Genomic DNA, 21,825 nt, shown 5'->3' on the forward strand with positions numbered 1-21,825 from the left:
GAATAACGAGTTCGGAATCCTTTGGGCGTCTCAATGATGACACCTGCCCCGCCCATGTTAAATGTTCGAGACCCGTCAAAATAAAGGCGCCATGGAAATAAACTCAATGTGCCCACCTCGAGGAAATCCATCTCCTCCATTTCAACACAAGGGTGGGCCGCCAAGAAATCGGCCAAAGCTTGCCCCTTAACGGCCTGCTGGGGCACATATCGGAAAGTGAATTCCGCCAATGCCATTGTCCATTTTCCTATTCGCCCTCTAATGATTGGGCGAGTGAGCATATATTTTATCAAATCAGTCTTGGCGATTATATGCACCACGGAGGGCAACATGTAATGCCTTAGCACTTGGTCGCAGTAAAATACAGGGCCAAGCAAAGTTTCTCCACCGGAGAATATTTTCTCTCGGTGGCCGTTAGAATTCGGCTGAGGTAGTATACCGCTTGCTCTTTCTTCTCATCATTGTCTTGGGCTAGTAAACTTCCGATGGAGTTTTCCGCGGCCGAAATATATAGTTTCAAGGGTCGGCCACGCTTTGGTGGAATGAGCACCGGAGGCTTGGCCAAATATTCTTTAATGGCGTCAAATGCCCTTTGGTGAATCTCTTCCCACCGAAATTTCTCTTCATCTTTGAGTTTTAGCAAAGATGAGAAAGGCTCAACTTTCCCTGCGGAGTTGGCTATAAACCTTCGAAGGAAGTTAATTTGGCCCAATAAACTTTGCACTCCTTTCTTGTTTTTTGGAGGGGGCGCATCAATGATAGCCTTCGCCTTATTTTTATCAATCTCAATCCCCCTTTGGTGCACCAAGAATCCTAAGAAATTTCCGGCGGATACCCCAAAAGCACACTTTTTTGGGTTCATTTTCAATTGATGCCGCCGCATTCTTTCAAAGGCCGACCGGAGGTCATCCAAGTGGCCTAGTCTAGACTCCGATTTTATAACAACATCGTCGATGTAAACTTCTAAATTTCGACCGATCATGTCATGGAAAATAGCGTTCATTGCCCGCTGATATGTGGCCCCGGCATTTTTCAGGCCGAAGGGCATCACCACATACTCAAAAGTTCCAATGGATCCGGGGCACCTGAAGGCTGTCTTGTGGACATCCTCCTCGGCTATAAAAATTTGGTTATAGCCGGAGTGCCCATCCATGAATGATAAAATTTCATGCTTGGCCGCCCCATCGACTAAGAGGTCGGCCATGGGCATGGGATATTCATCTTTGGGAGTTGCAAGATTAAGATTGCGAAAATCAACACATATTCTGATTGCTCCCGTTTTTTTCTTTGTAGGTACAATATTTGAAAGCCATTCTACGTATCTAGCTGGCCTAATAAATTTGGCTTTTACAAGCCTTACAATTTCTTCCTTAACCTGTAATTCTACTTCTGCCGACATCCGGGGCGGCTGCTTGAAGGGCTTGAAATCTTCCACCATTGGTAAGCGATGCTCGACTAAGTCACGACTCAATCCGGGCATCTCGGTGTAATCCCAAGCGAAGCAATCCTTGAACTCTCTCAAAAGCTCTTCCATTTTGGCCCGAAGTTCTGGCTCCATTAGACCACTTATGTAGATCGGACGATGGTTGTCTTCCGTCCCCAAGTTGATTTCTAACAAAGGGTCTTGGACTTCCGCCTTCGAATCATCCATCTCGCTTGGTGCCAATTCTACTTCTTCGAGCTCAAGTGCATCATCCTCCGGGCCTTCATGAAGAAATTCCACCAAGTTGGCGGTGGACCCATGCTCGGCCGCTCTTTCGGCCCAAAAACCATATAGCCGTCTCAAAGTGTCTTCCACCGCGGCCTTCTTCTCTTCCTCGATGTTTGTATCACTCATTGAGGGAGAAAAAATCAGCTATAGTGGGACGCTCCCCATTCGCTTGGGCATCATGTGCCCCCAAGTCTATCAACTTTTGGGCCGAGACTCCCGTAGGTCGGCCGTTCTTATCTGACCCCGTAAAATAAAGGGGCCCAATGTCATCTTCATAAAACTTTGCCTCTACTGCATTGGCAGAGGCCATGAAGGGCCGTACATCGGCCTGAACAATCTCTACACTTCCATCCTTGTGCCAAAATTGTAAAAATTGATGTAGTGAAGAGGGCACGCACATGCTTCCATGGATCCAATCTCGGCCCAACAAAGCATTGAAATGGGCCGTTGTCTCCACCACAAAGAAGGCAGTCATCCTCTAACTTTTGCCGTACTCTAACTTGGAGTGGGAGAATCCCCTTTGAAGTCGTAGTGTCTCCCACGAACCCACTGACTGTTGTCTCGGTCGGGATTAACTCATCTGACCCTTTCTTTAATTTCCTCATGATTGAGGCTGGTAGGATGTTGACCGTAGCCCCCATATCTACAAGGACTTTACTCACCGGAACTCCATCGAAATGGGCTCCCACATACAAGGGCTTAAGGTGGGAGGACATTTTCTTGGTGGGCATGTCATAACACACCTTCTCGGGCACTTTTTCCTCCTTTTCGGGCACCATGATGCAAGGTTGGGCATTCCCTTCCTTTGGAGTTTCTTGGGCCATCCCAATTTCTTTGGCCCCTTCCATTTGGACCATGGACTCAACCTCATCGAACACATCTCCGTCCATAAAATTAGGTTGATCCGGCCGAGCTTCGAAAAATAATGGGAGTGTAACAACCATGGCATTTACCTCGTCAAAGTCTCCAAACTTTACTTTGACCTTGCCCACTTTTAGCTCATTCTCAAACTTGGCCATCTCTTCATTCCGTTCTTTCTCTAAGTGTTCCATAGCTTCCTCCGACAGATCCTCTAAGTATTCGTCGTCCGCATACTCCTCATCTTCCCCATATATCTCTTCGTCTTCGGCCGCCGAACCTTCGAGATTTTCCAATGGCTCCTTAGCTTCTTCCTCGGCCGTGTGCTCGGCCTCTTCTTCTACCACATTAATTTCAGCGTCGACCATAACTTGGTCTTCTTCCGCCCTAGGCTCGCTTACTATTTTATGGGGCACATCCCCAACTTCTTGGACCATGTTTTGGTCATTTTCTTCTTTACTCTCAACCTTGGTGGGTTGAGCCACTTTGGTCATGGCCGGGGCCTTGGCGACTAGAGGCTTGGCTTTTGGTGGAGCCTCCCTTGCCTTTTGAACCTTGAGAAGTTTATCTCCTCTCCTCTTAGTCGGTTCACTAGCTTCCACTTTAGAGTTATTCGCCTCGAAAGCCCCAGTCAAATGGGCCTCCAATTCCGAGATTGGCTCTTCTGGGGCCAAGTTACCACAACTCGGCCATTCACCCATTCTCGACGTATTTTCATCTCCTCGGCCGCGGCTGCCTCCAAAGAAGCGACGGCATCGGCCTTGGCCAACTCCAACTCCTCCAATCGAAGTTTTTCGCGAAGCTCGACCAATCGGTCAAGTTGAGCTTGCCTTTTATCCGCCCAATCTAATTCTGCCTTGCAAGTGGTGGCATATTGCCTTTGAGCCCTTCTTGTTTGAGTCTTGCTCAAAGGTACAGGCGGGAGTTTTGGGCCCCTGCTTCTATACCATTGGCCCACCTTTGTGTTTGGCACCTTGAAAGTTGGGACACCACTACCGTCCGCGGGGCGGGGTCTTGATACATATGCCACATCTCGGCTTTTGCCTTCTCCCACCGAAATCCACATGCTTCGGTTTTGGCTTGAATCGGGCGAATCAATGTGTTCATATCTTAAAGGGGCATGTTGATTTCTCCTCTTCGGCTGATATCTCGGCCTCTCATACCTATCTTGGTACTCATGCAATGGCCGTTTGTTCGACCTTACTTCCATTTCGCCCCTTGGGCTATGTGGGCCGTAATTCTCGGCCGGACTTGTTATCATCTTCTTTTCAAAACTCCTAGATCTGCCCACTTGGACTTGATCCTTGGTTTGCTCCTTAATCAGCCCTCTTAATGGGTTCATTGGTTGGCCCCTTGGGCTTTGGCGAAACCACTTCGAGAGTCACCTCACATTGGCATCGACTACATAGCACAATGGCCTTTGGAGGTTCTTCCTTGGTCAAAACTTTTGTCTCGGGAACCTTGGCCACCTCAGGGTACATTTTAGCCTTGCCCTTCACCTTAGGATCCGCCGGAATTTCCCTTGCCCTTCTTTCTGCCGCAGCCCTTGCTGAGCCACCCAAGTCCAACCTAGGCCTAGGTTGGTCTGGCCTTGGGAAGTTAGCATTCACCATGTTGACTTGAGCATTTGGGAAAGGATTCTGGTCGACACCCATTGTAGCTTTCTCCGGAAACTTCAAGATCTTCCGATCGATGAGATCCTGCACGGCATTCCGAAAAACCAAACAATTGTTAGTCGTATGAGACCACACATTGTGAAACTTGCAATAAGTTTTATTTCTAAGTTCGTTAGCCGACGGAATATCATGATCATTAGATAATTTTATGATCTTTTCTTTCAAAAGTTGGTCGAAAATTTGTTCGGCTTTAGAAATATCAAATTTGTAGGACTTAGTCACGACCGCCTTTTGGGAGGTTCCACTAAACTTGGACATTTGGGCCGTGGTCGGCCTTTGATCCTTAGAGGTTTTAGACAAAGCCTTGCACACATATGGCCCTTTGGCCATAATCTCGGCCAAGTTTACCTCGGCCGACTATTCTTCCTCCTCTAAGTAAACTTCATCACCTCTTTCTTCTGAGTCTATATCTCCAATGTCTACAGCGTGGACCGCCGTGGTCCTAGACCCGGAAGGTTTGGTTGAATCCCTATAAAATGTCGGCCGGGGTGCCGGCCGCCCTTTTTGTTGCTCCTCCTTTAGAAGGGCTTCGTATCGATCCACCCGAAGTAAGAGATCATAAATGTCGCGGAACTCAATTCCTTCGAATTTCTTTCGGAGGTCAAGCAACAATCCTCCTTGGGCCAATTTTGCAAACTCGTGCTCCGGCATATTGACCGTACACCTAGCCCTTGCTTCTCTAAACCGCCCCAAATATTCTTGGACCGACTCACTTGGCTTCTGACTTATCTTTGCCAAGTCGGCCATTGAGACTTCCGGCTCCGGTCGATAAAATTGCTCGTGGAAGACTTGCTCCATAACTTGCCAATTCGGGACGGAATTTTGTGGAAGCTTAACATACCATGAAAAAGCTGCCCCCGTAAGGGTACTCGGAAATAGCCTTAGTTTCAAGGCCTCGCGATGCCCAATCTCCGCGCATTGGGCCGTGAATCGGCCAATGTGCTCAACGGTCGACTGGAGCCCATCTCCCGAAAATAGTGCGAAATCCGGAACCTTGAAGCCCTCTCGGAAATTCCTCTTGATCAAAATGCTCCGGATATGGCCTTCGGTAGACTGGCCTACCAATCCTCCTAGCATGGGGCACCATATCTTGAATCATTTGTTCGACCGCACCTCGGTCGATTGCTTGATTCCCTAGCAATGGGTTGTTAGCATTCCCGCCGGGGTTATTCCAACCACCAACTCCGAATTGGTTGATATGAGGCCCAGCGAAATTGGCCCCAGCCGCTTGGTGAGCTTGTGGGCGGAATTGATTATATGGCGGGAACACTTGAAATTGGTTGACCGCCGCATATGGGTTGTTGCCCATCGGCGGAATATTAACCACTGGGGCTTGGTTGCCCCCAGCTGGTGGATTAAGTTGGGGCAGATTTACTCCAAAACCATTTGGTTGGGCCTCCACTTGTGGCCCAACCGCTGGTGCTCCAATAGGCGCCCCTTGGTTTCCATTTTGGCCATTTTGCTGGCCTAACCATCGATCAAATCTCTCGTTGATCTGAGCACTTTGAGTGGCCATCGTTTGGGCCATTGTCTCCATGACACGCATGAGTTGTTGGAGTTCCAATGAAGTGGCCGGATTCGGCCTCAATACTGGTCCCCGGCGACTTCCGTAATATCCTCAACCACCACGTGATCGTGGCCAACGGCCGTGTTTCGGCCGGGGCCATTTTGCTCTTGAGTGGCCGGAACATTTTGTGGCTGAGTATTCAAAGGGAGTGAACCAGCCATGCTTGTCTCTGATTCCGACCGAAGTCTAGACTCTTCAAATTCTTGATCTCTTCTAGGATTCCTCCTAGTGTTTACGACCATACAAAACCTAGTGGTCCCACTGGGCGTGCCAAATTATGTTACCCTCTTTTCGGCCGGGGCGGCCGACGGAAGGAACTTTTGGTCCTTCTTCTTTTGGATGCGGGGCGTGCCACCACCAAGCCCCGAAATTGGGCTTGAATGGAATGAGAATAGATGGATGTGTTGCGCTTCTAACTTCTGAGCAAACGATTGATCGACCAAGCAAGGAACCTCTTCTTGGCCTAGATTCTTTCACTTTCTCGGGCTCGAGAATGGTTAGGTTTCGTACGGATGTTTTTGTGATTTTTATGGTTTATGTAAAAATAATGCAATTAAACTAAATATGCGTATAAACGTAAAGACAAGAATTGAAATGCAATAAAATAAATCAAAGTGACAGATAAAGTAAGAATAAAATAAAAGCGATAAGAACGATAAGAACGAAAAAGAAATAAACTTGAAGTTAAATTTAATCGAAGTGCGATAACAATTAAATGTAAAGGAATTGAAATAAACTTGAATTGAAACGACAAGAAATATAAACTGAAACAAGAATTTAAATGACAATGAAAATATAAACTTACACTAGCAAAACGAAGAACTCACTACACTAGGTGCTTGAAAAATAAAATCCTAAGTCTAGGAAAAGAAAAGTACGAGCCGAAAGATAGGTTTGTTTGTCTGATGTTGTGTGTCTGATGTCTTCATGGAGCAAGGTTTATATAGGGCACTCGTCAGCCCATGGGCTAGCCATTGAATGGCCAAATGTCAACTCTTCTTTAAAATTTCCTTTCGAAGCCCTCCTAAATCCGTGAGATTGCGTTGATATTCTGACAGGCTTGATTCTTCCTTGTTTTGGAACACTCGGAGTTACTATAAAAACTCCCTTGATTTCTTTCCTTATGAGGCCCTCCGCCACGTGCACATTATCCTCCGAAAATCTAGAATAGGATGGGAAGGGCTTCAATTTTGAAAGCTGGTCGTGCCCAACAGTTTCCTTAGTTTACATATATTTGTATATGTATACAAATAATTATATATATATACCAATATATGCATATATGGGAGAATGAATCAAGACAGCTTGGTTGAAATGCCTGGCCCATGCGGATGGGTTCATAAAGTGAAGCCATCCATTGTGATATACAATATTAATATATATATATATATTAGGTCAATAAGTTGGCAGCCGCATTCATCCCTTTTATGCCCAGCCGCATATTCATCCGGCCGCATATTCATCACACCCGCCGCAGTCTTCCAACTCGCCCGACTACGAACTCCTCCAATCTGGCCGTGCCCAGCGAGAACAATCTATATGCACTAGCCCAGCCGCAATTCTTCTTCTCCGGGCACACCAAATCGTGCCCCGCCTATTCATCACACCCGCCGCGGCCTTCCATTCTGCCCGGCTGCGGTCTTCCAATTCGCCCGGCTGCTCTTCCACCCTGCTGCGGTCTTTCAATTCTGCCCGGCTGCGGTCTTTCCACTCTGCCGGATGCGGTCTTCCAATTCTGCCCGGCTACGATCTTCCAATTCGCCGGTGCGGTCTTCCATTCTGCCCGCTCACGATCTTCCACCGGCTCACGATCTCCTCCAATCTCGGCCGTGCCCAACAGAACAATCCATATGCACTAGCCCACCGCAATTCTTCTTCTCCGGTCACACCAAATCGTGCCCACTGCCTATTCATCACACCCGCCGCATATTCATCACACCCGGCCGCTATTTCCAACTCCATTCGAGCCGTGAGGCGCATCTTGTATGCCCAACTTTTTCGGTCATGCCCATGAAAAACCTTGGCCGCAACCTCGTTTCAGCCCTTTCGAACAAAACCCAGCTGCGATTTTAGAGAGCTGTTCAGCCCGACCGTACTCTCCTCGTGCCAATCCAATATCCCGTGCCGGATTAGGTGGGTTTCACCACCCCCAAACAGAAAGTTTTCCAAACAGCTCTTACCAACTGAGGCAGCTCCAAAGCACCGAGACCAAAAGACACCCCTTTCGACTAAACCCAGCTCCAAAAAGACACCCGGAAGAAGGAAACACCGGGCTCAATATCAAACTCTTGCCGTGCCCGAAGCTCACTCTAAACTATGCCAAAACTCCAAATCTTGTCTGAATATCCAAAGTCGGCTCCAAACTTCCTCCTCGCTAAAGCCAAGTTTGGAGGTGGCCTCCAAATATTTCCAATCAACCTCTGCCGTTTGGCAAGGGTCGAGCAAAGGTTAATGGGGACTACCTCCTTGCAGCCGTAATCCAATTCCCACCCAAATAATACCCACCGAAGGTCTAGCTGAACACAAGACCCGGCTTACCCTTGCTTCCTAGCCCTCTTGCCGAACCCAGTGCGGTTCCTAGCTAAAAGATACAATAGGCAGCAACGACCAGTTGCAGATGGCCCAGCTCCCAAGACCCCTGCTGAGGGCCTAGCTCTCAGACCGAGACAATTTTCACCAAGGCTGCAGAAAATCCAAAGCACTATTGCGGAACGGCAAGGAGCGTGCAAATGTTTTTGGGGGACAAAGCTTGACAAATGCCCAAACCCTATAAGTTGAAGTCACAGCTAAGACAAGACCCCTGGTCCAACCCACGAGTCCAGCTCCAATTTGGAGGCCCGCCCTGCCAAAACCACAAAAAAAAAAAAAAAAACCCAAGGGCCCAGTCCCAAAGGCCCAGCCCTTGCCTCACGCCAAGCCCAGTCAACATATGGCACTCACCCTAGCCACCAAAGACCAAGGGCTGAGCAGAAGATCAAGAAGGCTTCGCAAGGCCCTCAAGGTATCTCCGTGTCTTGCTGAAGGTTTTGCAGGTCCGGCTCCTATCAAAACACCTTCAAAAAGGGAAGCTATTATTATTATTATTCTTTCCTAAAATAATAATAAAGAATGCATTCTTGCATTTTTCCTTCAGCACCCTTGTACCTTTTACAACCCATTTTGCTTTCGGCACTCCCGTGCCTAGCCACATCGTCTTGCAACATGCAAACTTTGTGTTGTCTTAGGCACCCTCGTGCCTGGCCACATCTTGTGTTGCCTTTGGCACCCTCATGCCTAATCACATAGCCTTGGGACACGCAAGCTTTGTGTCACCTTCGGCATCCTCGTGCCTAGGCACATCGCCTTGCAACATGCAAGCTTTGTGTCCCTTCGGCATCCTTTTTGCCTTTGGCACCCTCGTGCATAGCCACATTGCCTTGCGACACGCAAGCTTTGTGTCACCTTCGGCACCCTTGTGCCTAGGCACATCGCCTTGCAACATGCAAGTTTTGTGTCCCTTCGGCATCCCTTTTGCCTTTGGCACCCTTGTGCCTAGCCACATTGCCTTGCGACACGCAAGCTTTGTATCGCCTTTGGCACCATCGTGCTTACCCACATCGCTCGACATGCAAGCTTTGTGTTGCCTTTGGCACCCCCGTGCCTAACCACATCTTGTGTTGCCTTTGGCACCCTCGTGCCTAGTCACATTGCCTTCCGACACGCAAGCTTTGTGTCGCCTTTGGCACCCATGTGCCTAGCCACATTGCCTTACAACATGCAATTTTTGTATTTTCGGCACCCTAGTGCCTAGGCCCATAGCCTTGCGACATGCAAGCTTTATGCCTTCGGCACCCTCATGCCTAGCCACATCTTGTGTCGCATTCGGCACCCTCGTGCCCGACCACTTCACCTTGCGACATGCAACTTTGTGCCTTCGGCAACACCTTAACCTTCGGCACCTTCATGCCAAGTTTTCTCCCCCCAATATCCTTCTTACCCGGGGACTTGGGGGACTATGGGCAGTGCCATATATAGCTTGGGGATCTTGCTTCAGGACCCTCAAGGCCTAGCCTCTTTACCATAGCATCCTTGCCGAAGCCTCAAGGCCCCGGCCTCTACCAACGCTCAACTCCACAGAGCCCAGTCTCGGGCTCCCTGCAAAATGTTTAGGTACCCAGCTACCAACAACGTTAGAAGCTCACACAGCCACCGTACCTTCCAAGTGTTGAAGCAACTTCTAGCTTGCCAACTTGGGGGACTAGGAACTACCCTACAGCTCCCACTGAACCTAGAATGCTCGGTCATGATTACACAAAAAACTCACAAGTTCCCAACCCAGAAGTCACTTCTCGACCGCGAACTTGGGGGACTACTGTTTACACCATAATCAACCGAGCATATCCAGCCTTAAAGCAACTAGCACCAAGGCAGACACGTATCACCACCACATCGACTTACACAAAGTCCCACATCAGAAATCTACACAAACCTCCCACTTTCACCTCTCTATAAATAGGGAGTAGTATCCATGTGAAAAGGGGACTTCTTCTCCCCACTTAGAGGAGGATCTGGGTCTCAGAGCTAGACTCTAGGGCCGGGAACTCCCTTCTAGATCCTTAGCCTGGGCATCTCACTTATCATCTTTATATTCGGGTCCAACCCCATGTACAAATGTAATTATACACTATTATAATGAGAACATACTTCTCCGTGGACGTAGCCCATTCATTAAGGGTGAACCACGTATATCTTGTCTTCTTTACATTTATCGCTTGCCTAAGTCTTTACAAACATGCTTAAGGTCCTCACCTTCATTTATCATCCATCACACATCATCACTAAGTTGGACTCAATCTTGGCCTAACCATTTTGAGCATCAACAAATTTAATATTATTATTTTTTAAATTTTAAAAAAAAAAAATTTGGTTTTTTTTTTTAATTAAAATGAAATTGCAATAAAAAGATTAATTGTAAAGAAAGCATTTATTTTATAAAATAAAATAAATGTATACAAGAGAAATATTTTAAAAATAATTATGGAAATAAAAAACTAATCAAATAATGTTCCAAAATCTACATGGTAAATCGTCTGCCACATGCGGCTCGGAGGTGTGGGCGTCTACAGGGCCGTGGTGCGGTGGGGATGCTCGGGTGGGACGTGCTCGGAGTTCGGCGCACAAAATTCGGGATTGGAATGCCGGACCGCAGGAGGGACTGCAGAATCACCGACATCGAACTCTCAAGCTTGGCAACCCGCGATGTCAAAAGCAGTCACTGATTGTTTGCTCGCGATGATGACCGCGTCGAGGTTCCCTCTGTTGGGCATTCCCGATCCCCTACAATATGTTCCCAACCTTCTCTCGAGAGTCGATCCAGCATCCTGTGGAGGATCCACAGACTCGATCAGTCTCGGGAGGAAGTTGGGAGGCGGACTCTAAAAAACCAACTGGCTCTTCTCCACCAACGTCGTCTATTTAACATTACATAAAATATAAATTAAAACATACATATAAATTGAATGCATAACATAAGAATTAAAATTAAATAATACTTACACGAAGGGACTCGGCCAACTCATTCCCAGGTCGAACATAAACGTCACCAAAGACGTCGATATCTGGGAATTTCGACCCCCCCTTAAATTGAACAAGAGAAGAAAAATATTAGTATGAACAAAATAAATTAGTAATAATGACGTATTAAAAATTAGATATAAATTATTTTATTCTTACCCACCGCCGTGCTTCCATCCTATATGAGAAGGGCCTGGAGCCGGAATGGTGGAGAAGAGTCTTCTTCTTCCTATTGCCCTTATTCACTTGGGCTTTATTCTGTTATACAAAAAATAAAATGTATTAGTTGAAATATAAAAAATTAAATAATAATGAAATATAAAAAATTAAATAAACATTAATAAGAAATATGTAATAATTAAATAAATATTATTAAAAAAATACCACATAATCGGGCTCCTGAAAATGAGCGCTGAGCCACGCCCAACTATCCTCCGCCCCTCAAGCTCTTTGGGCAACCTTCACGAAGAGCGATTTGCGGATCATTAAAGCGCTGAAAATAGCGGTGCAAGTCGCTTTTCCCTTGCTTGTACCTCTCAAATGAAGAGTCTATTGACGTACGCCAACGATTCCTCGTCAAGGTCCTCTAAGTTGTAGTTCGTCTGCAATAAATTAATTACATACATTAAGTAATAGAAATATATAAAGTTTGAAAGAAAAATAATTAAAAGGTAGGATACATACCGACAACTGGCCGCGAATCTCCATCTTAGTCTTGTCAGGCATGACCTTCCAAGACTTCCATTGCATCGGGCAATGGGTCCGAACAACGTGGCCAATGTCGTGGGCCAAGGAGCTATGCAACTCCGCCATCGGTGCAGCCCGACGACGCTTTTCTTATCCGATCTTGATACGACTGTTGGTCACCCGGGTGACCTTTGTCGTCTTCAGCTGCCGACACGGCCCTAAGGTGTTCTTCTTGGCTGCAAAGAGATATGACAATAATGTTAAATAAATAACAAATTTAACTATAAAATTCCCAATTAAAAAAATTAAAAAAAAAGAACTACATTGAAGGATATATATACCGTGACCCAGAAACCAAGATCGATCGATGTGGTGTCGGTGGTGCTTTGGCAGACGGTGCCGCCGCTTAGCGCTAATAGGCTGCACCATTGATGAATTTGATGATGCAGGCACAGGATCCCGGGACCAACTAGCACGTGGTCCTGGTCCATCGATCTTTGGAGCAAAGGATGATGTGAGCGAGGGCTCTGAACTCGGTGTAGTCGTCACCGCCCTACGACATTTAATCAAGTCTGACATCTGCAAAATTTCATTAATACACATACAAATTAATCAAATTTAAGAATATATACTTAAGCACATACAATATCATTAAGAATTTGAACTAATTAATTAAAAGCATAGTTTGGCCTAGGGTTTGCGATTTCGGAGTATCCGAGACTCCGATCCACGATCCGTCGAATCCTACACGATCCTATAAATACAAGATACAACATATGTGAGTTTGAGTTCGATCCAACGGTCCGAACATATCAAACCTGGAAACCGCACAATAGGCAAAATCCATTCGAGACTCAAACGGTAACCAAATTCCAATCCGAACACACCTACGCGCTCGTGACAACTAGGGGATTGCACTAGGACCCCATGCCCAATGCTACAGTATCCCACGTGCCACCACACGTGCGGCCGCGTGGGTGCCCAAAGCGATAACAATAGCCGGAAAATCCAAAAAACATTAAGGGTCAAGGTTCCTACCCTAGGTTAAAAACATCAATTGGAGGCACTTTTGTTCTCGGACCTACCCCGAAAAATGGCCGGAAGTGGCCGAAATTTCAATTCAAAAATCGGCCGAAACCTAGGATTTCAAATCCACTGCCCTATTCAAATGATCAATCAAATCCTACCTAACCATCAGCTAAAGTATCAAAAATAGTCCAGAAACCATACCTCAATTGTCGGATTTGGTGCTCGAAGGAGAGAGAACAACGCCGGCGAAGATTCGATGAAAACCGAGCAAATAACGACGGAAGGATGAACGGCGCGGCGGGAAGCTCGGGGTTCGAGGGTTGTGGCGGCTGGGTCTCAATTGGGGCGGAGTAGTGGCTGAGGTGACGATGGAGAGAGAGAGAGAGAGAGAGAGAGAGAGAGAGAAAGAGAGAGAGGGAGAGAGAGAAAGAGAGAGAGGGAGAGAGAGGGAGAGAGAGTTAGGGCAGATTTGAAAAACTGGGGAAGAAGGAGAAGCTTGCGGCGTTTCTGAAAACTTATGTGAAACAGAAACAGTTCAAACCTGAAATAACTTATTAGATATGACATTCAGTGGCTAGCAGGTAATAGAATGAAAAATTTATAAACTAGTGTAAATAATACAATTCAAAACTTCAACTAGCTCGGTCAGTTTGTGGTTCACTATTTTTCTATTTTGGCTATAATAAATGAGCTCACCATACAATAATTAGATGTAACCAGTTTGCAAAAAGCCTTAGAAGCTTACATATTACTACAACCTAGACATAAAAGCAACAAGAGGTTATGAGAAGCACCTTTTGGTACTTCAGAACTTCTGAGTGCCTTATTCGAAGGGTGAAGCACTCTATTCTGCAACCAACTTTGCACCTAAGACAATTGCAATAGAGTAGGGCTCTAAAAATGATTAATCAAGGACACCTTATGGTAACAATAGTAACAAGAATATCATGGTATTATACTACAATAAAAGTAAAGGAAGAGAGAGTGAATGAAATGTACAACCTTAGTCCATTTCACAATTGGTTTCCCAGCACGACTGGCGGAGTGACTGCATAAGCATAAGAATCAGTACAATATGAAATTCTAACCATGAAATGAAACTCACTTAAAACATTTTGCAATATTTTGACAAAATTGTCACTTTAGCACTTGTTCTCCTAATTCCCTCAGCAATCTCTCCATTTTTTGAGTCTGTTCATAATGGTGGTGGAAAAAACCAAATAAAAGCAAAGCACAATTAATTTCAACAGATAATCTCTCCATTTTCTAAGTCTATTCAACAAACATTTATTATTTACAAAACCAATAAAGACCAAGAAGAAAAAATTGAGAAAAACTTACTACAAGAAAACATGCCTTTTGTGAAGAGGGGTAGTCGTCACTGAAACATGGAATTTCGTCACAGTTGAGTATATGTGACGCAATTTTAGCGTCACAACTTTCGTCACCTATACCCCGTCACCGATTCTCCCACGTGACGCTTTCTCTCTTCGTCACATATACCCGATATGTGTGACACATACTGCGTCACTATACGTCGGATTATGTGGCTATCCGTTAGTAGCTTCCTACGGCTATTAGTGATGCATGATTTGGGTCACGGTTTAGCTGCATCTGTGAGGAGTAATTCCTCTCCTAAACTTGGTATAAAAAGCTCCTTCCTATACAATACGTGACCCTTTAGGTGTCATATATTTATGTAGTGTGTGATGACGTGCGCATCACATATTTTTTAATGTGTGACGATGCACATGTCGCATTATTTTGTAGTATGTGACGATGTATACATAAGATGTCTTTTTAATTGTGACGATATTGGCATCACATATTTCTTCAGATTGTGATGAGGTCTGTGTCACACATGTTCCATACCAAGGTACCTAATTATGAATAATATGTGCAAATCCAATCACAATTCTCAATTCTCATCCTTTTCAATGTATAATATAAAAATAGATAATCGCATTTTCATTAATAAAAAAGTAGGTAATTACATTGTATGTTCCAAAATAAAGATCCAAAACTAAGTCTACACTTTGTACAACTAAAAGTAAGTCTAGAGAGTAAGTGTGTTCCAAAATAAAGATCCCAAACTAATTCTAGACTTTGTACAACCAAAAGTAAGTCTAGAGAGCAAGTGTATGTTCCATATGGATATAATCCCTAAATAAGTTCTCATCAAGATTCTGGTTTGCTAGTTCATCATAATAGTCATCATCAATATGGACACCATTACTACCTCTAGAGCTGGTGCTGGTCTGGCCATGAGATGCAGCCAAAACAGACCTCAATTGGGCTCTCAAATCTTCCTTCTCCTTTTGCAAAGTGACTAAATTTGTTGATAGCATCTTGAGCTGATCATAAATTGCACTCAACTCAGAACTTGAAGCCATTGAAGAAGGAGTGGATGAGCTAGAGGTCTCCATGCAAGGAAAAACACCTACACCATGGATTGATCTTCCCCTTCTCCCGAGCTTCTCACCCATGATTCCAAACACAGCATCTAATGGCACTTGTATCGAATCAGGTGCAGTACACTCAGGAGCTTCTTGAATCAACTTCTCCCTAATCTCATCTTGCATTTTCTTCATCTCATCCTACAAAATAAAGTTTTAGAAAAACCACACAATTAACCAACATTACTGACTTGAGTGCACAACACATATGACCATAAATCCACACCTGGAAAATTAAATGGAGCAAAAAACCTTGTACAACTTTCCTGTACTAATTATAATTAAAATTGGAGTTTTATTTTTAGTTCATAACATCAAACAAGATAAGATGTCGTCAAACCTGCATTAAAGTGAAAAAAAAAATATGAATTTTAATCTCTAGAATCCCCCCACTGAAGTTTTTATTTTGTAGTAGACTTAATTAGTATGACTTGTCTGAAATCTTGCTTTTTTTATGTTAATGAATTTTGCTCGGTAAACAAGGTTGACCATGCTAAGCACCAACCTAATTCCCACAAGCAAAATTGTTCATCTCAAGGCTAGGACTCAAGTTTACATCTTTGACATCTCGGACAAGGAAGAAAATTCCAGAAATGTAGTAAATATAAATACAAACAAAAATACAAATAGAGGTTAAAAAAATCTGTTATAGTGTTTGATTGCAACCAAGTTTAGAAAATAGAAAGCATGGACATCTATTGTTAACAATTTAACTAAAAACAAGGCATTGCATACCACACATATTGTCTTCTCATATGACTACATTGATTCAATCAACATATTGGTACAAATAACTAAAGAGATACCCAAAATAAAAGGAAAAGGAGACAATCTCCGAGCCAACAAATCACTACCCCGCATTCCAAAATATTGGTTCAATCGACATATTTTTTAAGCATTGTTACCAGTTATATATACAAGGGATATTAATTGTGTATTTAGTACTCACCTTGGGAGATGCAATACTGGATTCCTTAGTTGACCTATCAATGTCAAATGCCGCTTGACCACATTTGTTCATGGAACTTTGATGCACTCTTCCATCCCACATCAAGTAATACATAATCCAAGTCTTTCTTTCTGTGGTTGCGAGATGCAAAGGCGTGTTTCCAATGACATCAGGCTGATTTATGAGGCACTCCAGTTCTGGTGTTTCTAGTATATACCTGACCACATTTGCTCTGCCACCAACGATCGCCATATGAAGAGCATTCTGTCCATATAGGTCACAAATTTCTCCCGAGTCTGGGCAATGTCGGATGATCTCTCTAATCACAGAGGTATGACCTTTGCTGGCTGCAACATGAATTGGTGAATGGCCCTCTTTGTCCAAAACATATGCAATAGAAGTATCAAGTTCTAGTAATCGTTTAACTGTTCTATGTTGGCCAAGGGATGCTGCATAGAAGAGAGGAGTTCTGCCTTGGTGATCAGTTTCTTTGATTAGCTGCTGTTTGAATTGTAGGAGTGATTCCACGATGTCTTACCATGACAAATATTGAGTTTGAGTTTGAGTTTAAATAATGAAAATACAGAAGTTGTGAAACTAATATGACCCTATGTTCAATATATATGTGTATACGTGTTTGTGTGATTGGAATTTTATTCTATGAAACTTCAAATACCAAATGCATCTATCTGAAGTTAAAGTCCATAAAGAATTGTAAGGAGTTGGATATTATAATAGTTGCTGAAAAAGTGTGCAAAGTTAAAACATCCATTGCTAAAACAGCTAGAACAGAACTACGCCAAAGTATGAGATAATAAAATGCTTCTCAACCACAGCTGCATGCAAGGCTGTTCTGCCATCTGACCCGCCATGAGTTGATGATGCAGTTGATTTTAAAATGATTATATATTTAAATATAAAGACTAAAAACGATTTGATTAAAATGAATATGAAATTTACAAAAGACAAAAATGTAGATAACCTAAAGAATAGTTTTTTATTATTTAAAAAAACATAACAATTTGGCACTAAATAATACCTTTCCAAAGCTAAAACTATGAGTTCCACCAGTAGATTGTGTAAAAAGTCTATCTTGATCACAGTGCAGGGGATTCCTGAGGCCACCAAGGCAAATTCAAATTTTTATTTTGCAATTCATAGTCAAAATGTAAATTCAAAGAGGACAAAAGCACCATCATCAAAACAAATAGAAAGTATGTTGATAGCGTTGCTAGAATATGATTTGGTTGTTTCATCTCTTTTCCTTTTCTATTGCTATTTCATGTTTGAGTCCAAATAGGTTAGTAGATGACACAAAAAAAACGTTGATTGAATGTAGACGATTAAGCTAAAAGCATGCAACTGGGATAGAAGTGTAGATTTAAAGAAAATTGAGTTTTAACCATTATAAGGCACAGCTATAAATCTGTGTCAAAGGGGCAAATGGAGTTGGGCTACTTTGTAATCTGCCTGGAGTGAGTCAAGCCTATCGTGGGTTGTGACACACGGGGGTAGTAATGACACGTTGTGCAGAAAAAAATCATTTTATTTGAAAGAAACAATGTAATTGGTAAGCAGTGAACACCAGGGGATATCAAAGATAATTTAATCCAGATTGCCATTAGTTAATCCTCAAACTTAATATGTTGTGTATTCCAAGTTCATTCAGACATTGTTACATGTCAAGAAATAAAGAAGATGCTTTACATAACCAGATAAAACATGCTGAGAAATGAGAGGCATCACGAAGAACAGAAATCTAACCTCAGGGAGTCTGACAGCAAAATATTTATGAAATCCCTTCCGATATTCTTTACAATACTGTCCAAAAGATAAAGTTATGGTAACTTCTGCTCACTAAAAACCTGCAAATTACTTTCTACAATTAGATACGAAACACTAGTTACAGCCAATATTGTTTGAACAAATAAGTGACTGATAAACCAAAGACACATCTCCAGACACCAGATAATCCTGAGACAGCTTAAGCTAGAATGGCATCACCCTATGACTAATTGCAGATGATGTTGAGGAAAGAAATATGTGAACTCTCTGCCTCTCTGCCTCTGGGTTTGAAACAAAACTTCAAACTTTTTTTTTTGTGGGTATTTTTTGTATTAGCAAATATATTTTTTTCATGGGAAAGTTTATAATTAAGAAAAGAAAGAAAGGAGCAAAATTATTGCATCTGAAATGGAACTTTAATAAATTTGACTATTAATTTCTCTAAGTAGAAAAACAGAGAATTAATTCAAAAGATGGTGAATGCAAAGTCCAGGGCAACAACCAATTGAACATATGACAACATTATCTTATATCAAATTGAATACTTGGGATATATAAGCCGAAATCTACACCACTGTCATTGAACATAAGAGTATTAAATTCCGAAAAAAAATTGCCAAGATTCATAGAAGAGTCAAATTGTCAAAATACAAATGACAAAAGTCCTAGTCAATTGTAGAATTAATTCAGTCAATTGTCAAGATGAGAAATTGGTCACTAACAATATAATCTTGAAAATTCATAACGGTCCCCAATTTTATCAAATTGGTGAACTGATGTGTAGTAGACATAGTCATTTTCTTTTTACTTTTTTCAATTTAAGATGACAGAGTTGTAGTTTGGTTTTGTTGTTAATGAGATTTGTATCAAGATGATGGTGGAATAGTAGTTCACAAAGTCTTTGTAACGCAAGGATGCATACAAGTGTGTTAGTTGAAATGAGATATAAAGTCATGTCTGCACTTACAGATAAGACATTCTTCAGCACAGATGCAATATTTAACATCAGGTAGAAGGAGAACCCCGATAACATTGCTATAAACGGGTAACTTGACAGCTGAGGTATTGTGATAATCTGCATTATGGGAATCATGTGCCGGAAAAAAAAGAGCCACAAAGGTAAAGAATAGTATAGGTCAGTACGCATTACGTCGAAAGACATTTATCATGAAAAAAAAAATGCAGAAGCTACAACAATGCAAAGGGAGTAGGAGCTGAAAAATTACCCTCCAATGCAAGAATCATTACAGGACCAAGAAGCCTTTCCACAAATGGGTATATGGTGATTTGGAACACAAAAAGACCAAAACCTACAAGTTGATAAAATCGACAGCGATTATTGAGCATGTGTAGATTTATTTACATAAATCAAAAATTGAAACTGTATCAAATGCTCTATCTTTTGAGTGAAATTATTGTCAAAATAAGTTATTCTACAATTTCTCATCTAGTCAAATTGTCAAAATAGAATTTCTCATATTTGGCCATGTTCAGATTACAAATTAAAGCATGAATCAAAACAACACAAACCAGAACGTAAAAGAAACTTACCTTTCGAATATATACATGCATCATACATCAACTTTTGAAATATATTTCAATTTATACGCATATCGTAAATAATATTGGCTAAAGTAGTCAAGAGGATACATTATACACGTGATGTCTGCAATTTCTTTCTTCTATATAAAGACCAAGTGAGAGAGAGAGAGAGAGAGAGAGAGTTATATATTTTTCACCAGGCTCTAGCTAATTTCATACAAATTACAAAGGTACGTTATACAACTCTCAATTGAACAATACATAATATATGGCTCAAATAGCAAACATAGAAGTCCAAACCGAGATCAAAGCCAGTGCTAACAAGTTCTACGAAATCTTTCTTAGCAAAGGGTACCTTTTGCCCAAGATCTGCCCTAATATTATAAAGGATCTACAGGTGCTTAAAGGTGACGGCAACTCTGTGGACTCAATCAAGCAATGGACTTACTTTGCTGCAAGTAACAAATATAATATTAATTACTATTATAATATACTGGAGTGATAAAATAATCATTATAAACTGCTCTTATATTGTCATACATTCAATCATAACTGTCAATTTCATAGCTGGACTATTATTTATCATAAACCTAACCTCCACCTTAATTAATTGGTTCTCTAAAACCATGATAGGAAATTTTTCTGAGGTTTCGAAAGAGAGTTGAATCCATAGATGAGAAAAACAAATCAATCGCCTTCTGAACTGTAGAAGGAGAGGTCACGAAACACTACAAGAGTTTTAAGGCGACAGTTCAAGTTACAACAGGGGGTGATGGATACAGCCACAACAGCAGCTCGTCAGTGAAACGGAACATAGAATACCAGAAGCAGAATGAGGCTGTTCCGGCTCCTAATAAGTATCTAGACTTTGTGGTCATTCTCACTAACAATGTTGATGCCTACCTTCTCAATAATGCATAACAGATGCATAACAAATTAAAGCATGAATCAAAATTAACGAAGAGCACTGCAATGCCCATTAGAAATTTCTATTTTACCTCAAATATACAGAAAAAGCCAACAAAAAGATATCAAATAAAAATCAACAATTGAACAGGGAAATAACAATCAACAATTTAACAATCAATGAAGAATTTCTATTTACCTATGGGTTTTTTAGAGTGGGGGTCAAGGGGATGAGAGATTACAAGTGGAAGGTGGCCTTAATTAGCTGTGGTCATTGTCGAGGGAATAGATTGAAATGAGAATTTGTTGGTGATTGAATGTGGGAGACAATGGGTCACTTGAAGGGGGAGACAGAGGGAGTAAGGGAGAGAGGGAGAAAGAGAGAGAGAGAGAGAGAGAGAGAGAGAGAGAGAGAGAGAGAGGAGGAGTGGTCGTCGTCGTCGCCAGTGGTTTGTGGATGAGAGCGTAGCTAGTGATGAGGATGAAGGGACTGAAGCTTCGATTAGGTTGAATGAACCGTTGGGGGTTTTCTTTGTTTTTTTTTCCCTTTTTCTTTTGGGCCATATGTGACGCTGCCAATCTTCACCCAATAAAATTTATGGGCCTCACTTTCATGCTCTGTGAAGAATGTGCATTATTCGTCACGTTTAGTAAAAAAATTGGGCGCCAAGATTTCCCGCTATTTAATATGTGACGACATGACGAACATAGAGCGAAAATTTTGCTACGTCCCTTCAAGACTTTTAGGTGATGACTTGCAAAATTCTCACTTATACCAAATGTGACGAAATTTTCAGCGCCACATAAAATTTGGTCATAGAAGGCCTATTTTCTTGTAGTGACTTGAAAAAGCCAGTCAATCCATCTTTGCAAACCGACCTTGTATGCTTAATTTTTTCATAAAGTTGTTATATGTCCACCAATCTCAGTAACTAGTTAATCCCAAGCTTCCTCCTCATCTCCTGAAAACCAAATGAAACAATCTAAAAAGAAACCAGAAATAAAAAAAAAATAATGTAAACAAACCAAACAAATCAAGAGAGACAGAAAATCAAATCGGGAGAGATAACATACCAGAAACGCGAAGAGACTAATCTCGAATTCAC

The 21,825-nt window shown here is 42.5% G+C and overlaps 1 protein-coding gene and 1 long non-coding RNA gene across 3 annotated transcripts; both read right to left on the reverse strand.

The window, feature by feature from the left end:
• Positions 1–15,023: 15,023 nt before the first annotated feature.
• On the reverse strand, positions 15,024–18,355 carry LOC148916783 (uncharacterized). Of its 2 annotated transcripts, none has more exons than XM_089051722.1 (4): positions 18,251–18,355; positions 17,526–17,601; positions 16,487–16,935; positions 15,024–15,678 (listed from the first exon to the last, which is right to left on the reverse strand). In XM_089051722.1, the coding sequence occupies exons 3-4, from the start codon at positions 16,736–16,738 to the stop codon at positions 15,208–15,210; spliced, it is 723 nt and encodes a 240-aa protein (XP_088907848.1). In that variant the 5' UTR covers positions 16,739–16,935; positions 17,526–17,601; positions 18,251–18,355; the 3' UTR covers positions 15,024–15,207. The 2 variants fall into 2 exon arrangements, with proteins under 2 accessions (XP_088907848.1, XP_088907847.1); XM_089051721.1 differs by having other exon boundaries at positions 16,487–17,019.
• A 791-nt stretch (positions 18,356–19,146) lies between these two features.
• Positions 19,147–21,214, reverse strand: LOC148916784 (uncharacterized). The gene is made up of 3 exons (XR_016126718.1): positions 20,919–21,214; positions 19,498–19,581; positions 19,147–19,346 (listed from the first exon to the last, which is right to left on the reverse strand). It is a non-coding gene; the product is annotated as an uncharacterized LOC148916784 (long non-coding RNA).
• Between the last annotated feature and the right edge of the window lie 611 nt (positions 21,215–21,825).

Source organism: Prunus mume, linkage group LG5 (genome assembly GCF_029339155.1).
Source record: "Prunus mume cultivar Tortuosa linkage group LG5, ASM2933915v1, whole genome shotgun sequence".
NCBI classification, from domain to species: domain Eukaryota; kingdom Viridiplantae; phylum Streptophyta; class Magnoliopsida; order Rosales; family Rosaceae; genus Prunus; species Prunus mume.